Source organism: Solanum stenotomum, chromosome 10 (assembly GCF_019186545.1).
Source record: "Solanum stenotomum isolate F172 chromosome 10, ASM1918654v1, whole genome shotgun sequence".
NCBI classification, from domain to species: domain Eukaryota; kingdom Viridiplantae; phylum Streptophyta; class Magnoliopsida; order Solanales; family Solanaceae; genus Solanum; species Solanum stenotomum.
In genome coordinates, this window is record NC_064291.1 from 32,852,694 (window position 1) to 32,864,237 (window position 11,544).

General features: G+C 33.4%; 2 protein-coding genes across 2 annotated transcripts; both read right to left on the reverse strand.

The window, feature by feature from the left end:
- Nucleotides 1-347: 347 nt before the first annotated feature.
- Nucleotides 348-3,754, reverse strand: LOC125841199 (transcription factor HY5). The gene is made up of 4 exons (XM_049520273.1): nt 3,592-3,754; nt 3,123-3,300; nt 2,824-2,980; nt 348-698 (listed from the first exon to the last, which is right to left on the reverse strand). Exons 1-4 carry the CDS (start codon nt 3,686-3,688, stop codon nt 654-656), a joined length of 477 nt encoding a protein of 158 aa, XP_049376230.1. The 5' UTR covers nt 3,689-3,754; the 3' UTR covers nt 348-653.
- Nucleotides 3,755-7,507: 3,753 nt separating this feature from the next.
- On the reverse strand, nt 7,508-11,544 carry LOC125842460 (protein OVEREXPRESSOR OF CATIONIC PEROXIDASE 3). The gene is made up of 4 exons (XM_049521755.1): nt 11,293-11,544; nt 9,992-10,348; nt 9,144-9,449; nt 7,508-7,820 (listed from the first exon to the last, which is right to left on the reverse strand). Exons 1-4 carry the CDS (start codon nt 11,482-11,484, stop codon nt 7,683-7,685), a joined length of 993 nt encoding a protein of 330 aa, XP_049377712.1. The 5' UTR covers nt 11,485-11,544; the 3' UTR covers nt 7,508-7,682.

Sequence of the window (11,544 nt, forward strand, 5' to 3'; positions counted from 1 at the left end):
AAAAAATCAAATTATATGTACAACAACGGCTTGATTCTCTTTAGGAGTAATATTAGTGTGATCATCAATCTATCGTACAAAAATAATCAGATTGGAATTTATCTCTTTCTTTTTGCTATTTCAACCTAAATATTTACCTCTCTACTTTCTTTATTTTTATTACATTTTCAGAGGAGCAATCAGGTTTGGATCAATTTCATTGCTTGTATGCAAACCTAACAATTTAACTAGTTAACATAATGAATTTCAGGTTTAAACAAATTTGAATGTAGCTAATTGCACAAATTCTTTTACACCGAGTTTTATCAGTACAGCGATTAGGTTTTCAATGAAGATTTCAACTCACAAGGGAATGCTAGCAAAGGTTACAGGTAATTGTAGCATATATCATCCAAGATAGTCCATGCAACTTGCCAAATGCTGGTGACTTTAACAATAGCATAGCCACAATCCTATTCTTCACTTTCTGCTGATAATATATAATCGACAACGCCTAAGAGTAGTAAGTATGCAATGCATCAAATCAGAACAATCCACCCTAAACAAGCATGCATTCTCAAATCCAGAAGAGATTTTCTCTTCATTGCCCACAGAGGATCTAAACAAGAATGATGACATATCGAGTCGATGTAGAGATAAGATCGATCATATGTTTACTTCCTCCCTTCCTGTGCACCTGCTGTTGTGTTCTTCAATATCTGCAGATTATAACAAAAGAAGTCAACAATATACACCATTTACTTTTGACCATCTCCTAAGAAAGCAAATTTACAGCATGGAAAGATTGCAGCATTTGAAATCCTTTTTGTGTGGTCTTTGGATATTCATATGGGCCGATTGGACATGCAATGTGAAATCATGAAAGTTGATGTTTTGTTTAGAAATGCAATTTTGTTAGTTAGCAGCATCTGCTACTGGAAACAGTCATGTCAATGGCACTCCAACAATGAGCTGTTTAATCGTGATAAATCCAAGGTTGACTGACAGTCACATAAAGTTGCAATTTCTAAGATGTCTTTATTGATTTTCAGCAAGACTCAACTTATAGTTATTTTACATATATCTGCAAACCCCAGCTAACTTGAAAGAGAGATGCAGAAATAAGCCCAGAAGAATATAATAGATAAGAACCAATCTTAACTGGCAAGAGACGGAGCGTATTAAGAAAGGGTTAATATGAACTAGCCACACCTGTGACTTAAAAAAGAGGCTGAAGAATGTGTATAGATACAACATACGCTCAAGATCGAAATTTATAGGAACCAGTAACTGGTACTATATGTTCACGCAGACAAGCCTTGACAATTGTACCTAAGTAATCTCTACACTTTCCAATTAACATGAGCCCATTTCTTAGATTTACTACAAGGTAATAACTAAGAGTAGAAACCTGACGTCACATTTCATGGATGATTAAGAAATTCTTCACATCGCTTGCTAGCAGATATACTATGGAAGCTACAAGACCACTTTACTCATCCATCATTTGTTCAGCTTAAATGCTCTGGACACATATGATGGTCAGTATAAAGGTATATTTGAGAATATAGAAGGTGAGAAAGCTACCATGCTTTGATCTATGTTCATAAGCTAGTACATTTCTACTGCCCAGAAAACACATAATACTAATGTAACTTCAGGAGGCTGAAGTCATAGCATATTGTTGATAATTCATACTGTCTCCTCCTCTTCAATGTTTGATAAATAATTGATGAGACATAACGAAAGCCCAATATAAAAGTGAGCTAAACCAAAGGAATGACAGAGCTCCTAAACTGTTTCTGCATGATACCCCATTCATCTAATTTATTTTTAAGGCAGTGATGTTTGGACCTGCTTTTCCGCACCTTGACTAATTCCCCACCTTGACTAATTCCCTGAAATACCTACCACCTCCCACCAGCATCAAGTACCAGGTAACTCTGTTCACCAAGGCAAGGACATACGGAAAGAATCACCTAGAAGCTTTTTTTCTCCATTGGGATTTGAACTTGAGACCTTATGGCTCTCAACCACTTCATTGACCAATAGGCCATACCTTTGGGTGCTATACTCCATTCAAGTATATTCGTCTGTTATCCAAGAAAATGGGGTGATTGACGAGGATGTCACTCATTGTATTGGCGCAAGGTGTATGACGTAGAGGCTTGCTTACGGAGTTTCGAGTGATAAGGAGGTCCCACCAAAACTTAAAGAAAAATTCTACATAGTGACGGTTAGACCAACTACATTGTATGGGGCCAAGTACATGTTAGTCGAGAACTCTCACGTTCAAAAGATGAAAGTTGTGGAAATGAAGATATTGTGATGGATGTGTGGACATATATACTAGGAGATATAGAATAAAATGAGGATATTTGAAACAAGGTGAGAGTGGTTTCGATAGAGATTAAGATGCGGGAAGAGATTCAGCTATGTGAAGAGAAGATGGACGAATGCATAAGTGTGGAGGTGTGAGAGATTGGCAATGGATGAATTCAGGAGAAGGGGAGGTAAGCGGAAGAAGTATTCGAGAGAGTGAATAGATTGGACATGGCGCACTTTCAACTTACCGAGGACATGACCTTATATAAGAGATTGTAAAAGACACAAATTAGGGTGGGCGGCTAGTAGGCAGTAGTATGTTGTCTTGCTATCCACCCATACTATCAAAGGTTGTTTAAACTTATATAGTAAGAATTAATCAACAATCTTCAAATTAAACAATGCCTGTGATCCAATAGCTTGTGTTCAAATACAATTCCCCCAAGCAAATAGGATATATACATGAGTAATTCTTTTGCAAAAATAGAAGTAAGTAGTAGGAGTGAAAAGAATGTTTACATGTCTAAGCATTTGGTTCTCATTTTGCAAAGTAGACAACCTCTCTTCAAGTTCTGCATTCTTTGTTTCCAATTCCTTCACCCTTGCTTCCAGATCTATCAAATATGCTTTCTTCCTCTCCCTTGCTTGCTGTGCTGACACTCTATTTCTCAACAACCTTTTTCACCCCCACAAAAAAAACAATATTAACTAAAATGCCACTGGTATCAAAAAAACAAAACAAAGTGTGGAAGCCCATAACAAATGACACGTCATGAAATGACAAGTGGATACACCTACGTGGCATGATTTTTTTTTACCTTTTTAACCTTTTGTTTTCTTTGTCAGCTGGGCTTCTTCCTCTCTTCCTTTGAGTCCCAGCTGATGGTTGAGCTTGACCGGCGGCCGAAGCTCCATCTCTGCCAGAAGCTGACGTGGTTCCCGTCGCTTCTACGCCCATCTCCGGCACTCTTCTGATCTCATCATCACTCTCCATACCTTCAAAAACACAAAACAAAATTTACTCTTAACATTCTTTCACCCCCAAAATCCCAACTTTTTTAAAAAAAACACACACACACACACACATATATTCTTCAAAACCCATATCAGAAACTCCAAAATTAAATCTTAGTTTTAAGGAAAAAATGAACAATCTTTTTACTACTCCTTTCCCCAAGAACCCAACTTTCTCGAAATGAAACAAAACCGAAAGACTTACTCCATAAATTCATCAAAATTAAATACAAAGAAGTTGAATTTAAAATTTAAAATACAAAAAAAAATTACCTTCTTTGAGTTCAAGATGTAAAGCTGAACTAGAAGATCTCTCACTACTTGAAGGTAGTGAACTAGCGGCAATAGAACTTGTCGCTTGCTCTTGCATTTTCCTCTACACTCAAAAAACAAGCTTAGATACACTTAATTAAGGGAAAGTAGAGTTTTGTATTGTATTGTATGAAGATTCAGATATTCAGAAAAAAATAGAAATAGCGGGACATGAATGTTAAACAAGGAGAGGAGAGAGAGGAAGCAGTTTTATGGAATAATAACCGTTGGATCAGTTTCATATCTGACGGATATAAAGAGGTGATCGTGGATGCTTTTGAAGCCATAAGTTGTCGGCTGAATCAAAGGTTGATACGTAACTGTCGTGGACAAATATTAGCCTTTAGATTCGATAGGATTAACGGCTTTGATTAATTGTTCTAAACTTTTAAGTAGGTACAACGTATCGGGACCACCTATTTTTGCTGGCTTAATAAAAAGTGCTATTGTTTCTCCTTGGAGCCAAAGTTGTTATTACTGTTTTGCCCATGATAGATATTTTATCAACTCCACTTTTTTATACTTTCTCCATCTCTCTTTTTTTTTAATCAATCAAATATGACCCATAGCCCCCTTTTATTATTTTATATATATATATATATATGGAATTATACACACTAGTGAGGAAATAGCCCGTAGAGACGGGCACAATATTAACTTTTAAAATAATATTAATTAAATAATTTGATTTTTTAAATAAAAATCAACTTTATATTTGTGGTAATAGATTATCTAATTAAGTGTAAAATGAATACGGGATAAATAATTTTAAATGGTGTTTGATTAAACAATTTTAAATTATTGATCCAAAAAGTTATATATATTTGTGTGATAGTTTCATTCTTCTTTCTCGAAAATTTGACGTGATGGATCCCTGCTAGGATTTTCATAATTGAAATCTTTTACTTCATCATTTACCATTTTCTTTTACCTAAAATAATTATAAAATGTACTTAAATTTCAACGACATTCAAAGTAAGAAGAGCTTGTTTGGCTTGGCTGGAAAAAATATATCTTTTAAAAAGTAATTTTTTAAAGTCAAATTTAAATGACTTTTAAATTAAAAAATAAAAAAGTATAGAGATTTTTATTGTTTGTTTTTAACCTGTTTAAGTCACTTTACATTTTTAACTTTGTTAAACACTTTCAATAGCTAAAAATAATTTAAAAGTAGATTTGGTCAACTTTTAAGCCAATCCAAACGAGTTTTAAAAGCTATACATAAAAAATCTAAATTTAACACGAAAATGAGTAGCCTAAATAAATTTTCGAAATATTAATGACTACCTTTTTTCTCTTGATAAATAATTAAATTATAGTGAAGCAAAGAGAAACTTTTTTTTCTCGAAAATATGTTGAAGCTGCTCAACTTTAGCATAGGACCCACGTGGAAAAAGAATAAACTACGGAGGTAGGTGTTTTTTTTTTTGTCTATTATGAGAAATGTTCATCCAATATAACATATAGTACAATACAATTAAAGCCTAAAGCTCTCAAGTGGAAAGCCTTAAATGATCAAAATACCCCTTAATTTATTCTTATTCATAAGAAACACATGTCGATGGTGTGTTGGCTGTTTGATGTCTAATCGCTACTTATACAATACAATAAGAGAATACTTATGTACTAGTGATGAAGAGATTTGCATAGTGCACGGATCTAATATTTATTTATAAATTAATTTTTAATTAATATTGATTAAATGATTTTAAATTTTAAATTGGAATAAGTTATATATATTCATATGGTAGTAAACAGTATGGTAAAATGAATATGTGATAAATATTATTAACTTTAATAATTTTAAGTAATTTTGATTAAATAATTTTAATTTTTTTAATCTAAAATAAATTATAAATATTTGTAATAGTGATAAATTATCTTGCTCTTCTTTCTCAAAAAATTTATGTGAGTGGACATTGTCCTTTATTTTTTTAAAAAAATTGAAAAGTAATGTTAAAAATTGTATATTTTATTTACTTCACTTAAAACTTAATCAACATATATAAAAATCATTATTAATTCATATAACATTTGGTTATTTTTCTCATAAATCAGGTAAGTTATGTGAAATTTTTTGTATTGTTGCATTACTAATTCATGCATCACTAATTTTTAAATTAGAATTTTTACATTACTAATGTCTAATAGTTACATTAAATTCTCAATATAATATCTATAATATTAATCCTTGTATATTTTGTCTCTTAACCAAGTATTCCCTTAAGTATGAGCTTAGTTATTTTGAGGTATTGATAAGATATACTTTCTTCATTATATAACTCATTCTTAAAAATTAGAATAATTTAAATTTGATTGCACTTAAAAATATTTCATTATGCTAATCTTTTACATTTTTTAATTGTTTTTTATAAAAAAAAATACTTTTAAAGAATATTTCTATATTAAAGTTCTAATAACATTGTGAAAATTGTATGATACACTGTTTTTTTCTCACTTTGGATGCTCAATTTTTTTGATTACTTTGGATAAACACTCATAAAAAATTTTCTATAATTAAGATTTTTGCATATAATAATTAGTTAGTGCTAACATAAATGTGAATTACTTCAAATCCTCCGGTTCATAATGCAATGATGCTTGTCAACAGGCTCTTTAAAATTAAACACCAATGTGAAGTAGTCTCATACTTTCAATATAAAGTGTATAAAGAAACGAAATAGTAGTCTAGTTGCTTTGTCAAATTTGAAAAAAAGTACATGGTCAATAGCACAAAGTACAATAGATTTTAGCAAAATAATTACAAAAATACCACTATGCCAAACAAGCAGGTTGTCTGGCCGGAGCTTGCTTTGTGCAAACTCCCATAAGAGAAAATATTTTATATATTACTAGACAAAAATCAGAACATGTATACTTTATTTATTATTTTATCATTTATTTTTATATAATGTTATAAAATTTTAAATTTAATTATTAGTATTTTATATAGTTATTTGATACTAAGTTAGAAAAATAAATATATAATAAAATTCTTTTCATTTTATAAACTAAATAATTAAATTAGGATAACTATTTTTAATATAAGAGCAATTATTATGAAATAGAAGATTAATAGATGAAATACATTACTATTGTATATCTATATTACTGGCTATTACAATTTTATTTTATATTTTTAGCTTTATTTTACTGCCTATTACATTGGAATTCAAAATACTTAGGTTACCAAGTTTGGTTATATTATTACAATCCATTTTATTAACTTCCCTAATAATAAATTGTCCAAATGAATCGTGTTGTAAACTCTCTTGTGTTTATGGTGGAAATTTCATTAAACATTTTACTTGAGTTACTATTTTAACTTTTTTGGATTTTTCGGTTGCTAGTGTATGAGCTACCTTCCTGTAATTAATTATGTTGGATTAGGAGATTTTTCAATTTTCTCAATGCATAACTGCTTTCATCATCCATAATGTTAGCAAAAAGGGAAGGAGGGTGTTGAAGCACCTTTGTAGCATCAATTTCAACTTCACAAATGTTTAGATTGTATGCAAGGGCTAGCGAAAGGCCTTGATGGAGCTCCATATGAGTATCATTTATGCCCATCGTGCGCTTAGGGATGACAATGGGGCAGATTTAAGGCTATGCAGGGCAGAATGAGTTTAAAGTTGTACAGGGCGGATGGGATGGGATGCTGAGCGGGTTGAAGTGGATTTTTAAAATGTCATCTTTTACCTAATTCCATACCCTGACCTCACGGCCCCCCACCCCTCACCCCGTCAATTTTTATTTTTTTAAAAAATATATATATTTTTAGTACCTCAAGAACTTGTAGTGTTCAAAACACGAGATATGCTGGAATGTTAGAAAAAACGTATACATAGTTGGACTCAATAGACCTAAAGAAGATAGGAACAGACAAAAGCTATAAAGATGTTCATTTCTTTTTGTTCATAACCGTCTTTTCTTTACAGAGGATATTGCTATTTACTCCTGTTGTTATAGCTTCAGTAAGATAAATAGCCAAAGGAAGCTGACGGTATCCCAGTTTCACATGTAGAAATTACTTGGTATTTACAAGGAAAGTACTATTCAGATATAGACGATGGCTGGTATGGAAGTCGATGTGCAGGAACCCCTTCTTCAGACCGTCTGTCTTCAAACCATTTCAGAACTCTTTTCCGAGGCACATTTGTCACATGCACAATGCTGCTAATCATGGCATTCTGCATAGCCACAACAAATAGAGTATAAGGATAACAATGTTCTTTGTTTCATTCTAGGTATAGCACTTAGCAATTGTATGCAACTACATCAACAAGCAAGCCACATATCATCCATTTAATCGTAGAGTTTGGAGATATCAATATGAGGAGTCACGAGTCACACATGAAGTGCAATAATAGAATGACTTAGCAGTGCCTACTAACTCAGACTGGGTTTTCGAAACAAATCATCAGCATCCCCAGTTATATCAATTAATGATACCACGGGATGTAAAAGAGAAACAGGTACGACATACTAATTCAGTCAATTGTGCATTAAAAAGAGAAACATCATCAATTTACAGAGCAAACGAGAAGAACCCTGACATCCAACCACTTCAAACTAGTCATTGAATCCCCTCCCCTACCTCCAATTTTTTAAATGGAGAAAAAAAAAACTAGTCATCTGGTGACTGAAAATAGTAATACAAGCATAACTTCAATTATGTACGACAACTACTACACCTCAGTCCCAAATAAGTTGGGATTTTGATGATAGGGTTCAATTATGTGATCCAAGTACTTTAACTTGGTGGTTCCTAATAATAGGGGAACTAGGACACATTTGAACCATGAATAGAGGGAAGAAAGGTATTAAGTTGATTGAACACATAGATAAACCAATAAGAGGTGCCGATCGCAATGGGTTGCCATTCTAGGACATCATTTCTTAGATTTATCAACACAGTACTAAAGTTATTACTATCTTCAATCTCTGACTTTTGGTATACAGCTTGCAGTAATCACTCAATTCACTGAATTTTTTGGCAATTTCTATTCAACTACCAACTACAAAGATATTAGAGTAGAACAGATAACCTGAATAGGTGTCTTAATATTTATTTATTTTAAACTGAACAGGTGTCTTAATATTCTCATCACATCCATGCTCATCCCGAAGAAATAAGGAAATTGCAGAAAAAAGATAAACATGAAAACAACAAACACAGATAAAAAGGGGAAATGCATACAGAGAGGACATATGTGTTGAGATTTGGATATCGAGAGCAAGAAAGTAGATTCACTTATCCCAGATTATACTTGGTCCCTAAGATCCAAGGTGGCAAGAGCCACCACACAACATTGTCAGCCTCAGTCACTAATATTCATATCCCAGACTAGATGATATTTCAGATTGGATAGTTTTCTATTTACTCACACCAAAGTCCCATTGTTCAAGCGCAGAATTAAGCAATAATATGCAGAAGTTCTGTATTCAGCTATGAAAATTTACCAACAGACTAAAAGGGCATCAAACACAAATAGAGAAGTAAAGGGACTCACAGTGGGCCGCTTCGATCGCCTATAAACTTGTTCAAGGGTTTCCAATTGGACTTTCTTTAGTCTCTTTTGAGCAGACCAATTACTTTGCATCACATGAACTGGCGTTTCCACCTTAGCATCTGGCTTCGCAGCATCACTCATCTCGATGGGAACAGTTTCCAGGGGTTTGCTTTCAGGCTCTAACATTCTGGGGACAGGTTCATCAGGTAAGGCAGCACTCAGCAACACAAGATTTGGTGGAGGATTGCGAAGCATTTCAAGAACAACAGCTCTATCAAGGCATAGGTCAGCAGCAAGATTTTTTATCTGGACGGGAAGGGTAAATATAAGTTCTAAATTATCACCACTAGACATATTCTCTTTACATAGGTAGTAGCGGTTAGAAGAAGCAGTTCCATATTTTTCTGCTCTTCTAATTCTGCGACACGTTCTGAAACTTCCAATCTATACTTATGATGAGTTTATCTAGCAGAAAGCTGAATACCAAATGCAAAATAATCAATAATAAGCTTCCGGTGTAAATAAGTATAGTTTTCACTAATTAACGTCAAGAATACAATGCAAGCCAAAAGCAGATGTCCAGCTATATGCTACAAAAACGATGGAATCTGAAGAATGAAAATATATAGGAAAGATGAGATTAGCAAAGGTAAATTTTGCCCAAGCATTTGAAAACTTTAAACACATGGATAGATGGCACAAATGTTCATAGTACCATATGCTTAATGCTGGAATGCGCGAAGAGCCAGAGTACAACCAAAGTGGCCTTAAAACTCATGAGTAATGAGTAGCTGTAATAAAATTGCGGTATCTGAATTTGAGAAGACTTAATTAAGATTGCAGCTTACATTTAACTTACGCCGTCCCTTTCTCAAGGCATATGCCAGTTTCTTAAGTTGCCAATTTTTCAATTTCACTAGCATATCTTCATCTTCATTGGCATCTTCTGCTACTGCTTCTTCATCTTCAGCCATACTACTTTCAATGTTCTCATTGGCAATTGAGTCAATTTCTCCTAGTAGTTCATCATCCTTCAGTGCTTCCTCCAATTCACGTTCAAGCTTCGCGAGGTCCTCCTCAGTTATATCATCATCATCCAAGGATAGCTCATCATTTTTCAGATCTTCTTCCAGCAGCTGAAAGAGTGCCTCAAAAGCATCTTCATCTATATCATCAACTTGCTCCGTATCTTTCCTAGGTGAACTCTAAACAGGAAGCAAACAGAGCCTCGGGTTTAGCAAACAATAGTAAAAGGTGTGTAATACAATAATTCAGCTGTAAAGAAGGGGTTGATGATATCAAAGTTCATGAGCAAGTATGTGTAAGAAAGCAAAACAAAGATATGTTTCTAAAAAACTTCTAGTCGAGGAAAATAGTTTGAATATTCAAGTGAAAGATCTCTGATTTGCGTAGGGTTGTGCCATCATTCCAACCCTACCCATATAATATTTCCTACAAGCCTACAAGGTGCAATTTCCTTAAGATGCTAAACATAAACAAAAAGTCACGGCGATTATGATGTTTTTCCTTTGCTCTATTCAACTACAACAATATGACACATGAAGAACTATGATATTGACTTGGAACATTTTTCAGTGTATTAACTTGGTTCTACCTAAAACAATCATATAAATCAGAATTGCTCGTGTCTAGGCAACCAGGGGCACCACCATCAATCATCCCTTAGCATATGTTTGCGAAGCATAACGTAATTACACATACAAGCACATTAAAGTTTCTAATGATTCAAGTAAATAATAAATCCATAAACAACAACCTATATCAGAAAACACAAGAAAATTGCTCAATGGTGACCATGGGAAGGGAATCAGTAGGAAATAAAATTTAAACTCAAACTTTTAGCATACTACCAGAGTAGAAAACTTTAATAAACTTCAATTTCTTTTCAATTCTCACTTAATATTTGATACATTCTTTATGAAAAAACAATTCTAAAAAAGAACTACCCTAAATTCTTCATGTGTATGTACTGCTCATATGCTCTAATCCCTAGTAAAGGCATTTTCGCTCTTGCCCCTCTTCAATTTTTCCTCCTTCCCACCCACAAGATAATCTAAAAGAATAGCATCTACCCCTTTAAATATCAAAATAAATTGGAGAGAAAACTGGTTATTTACAAAGGTAGTACCTTTTTCTTTTTGTTGGAAGAAGTGATAGCAGAATTGTTTCGACGGCGAGAGAAAGTAACAAGACGAGAGGAAGAAGAGTGAAATGGCAAGGCAATGTTAGTTCTACTTCTGGGCTGACCCAAAAGGAGATGTTCATTGCTGGAACATCCAAGTCTAATGGAAATGCCCAGAGTTGTGGAAGCAGACGCCATTCTCTACTTTCTCAAAACCTTCTTCAAGCCCTATCTGAATTCTATTCAAAGGGTTTAAAC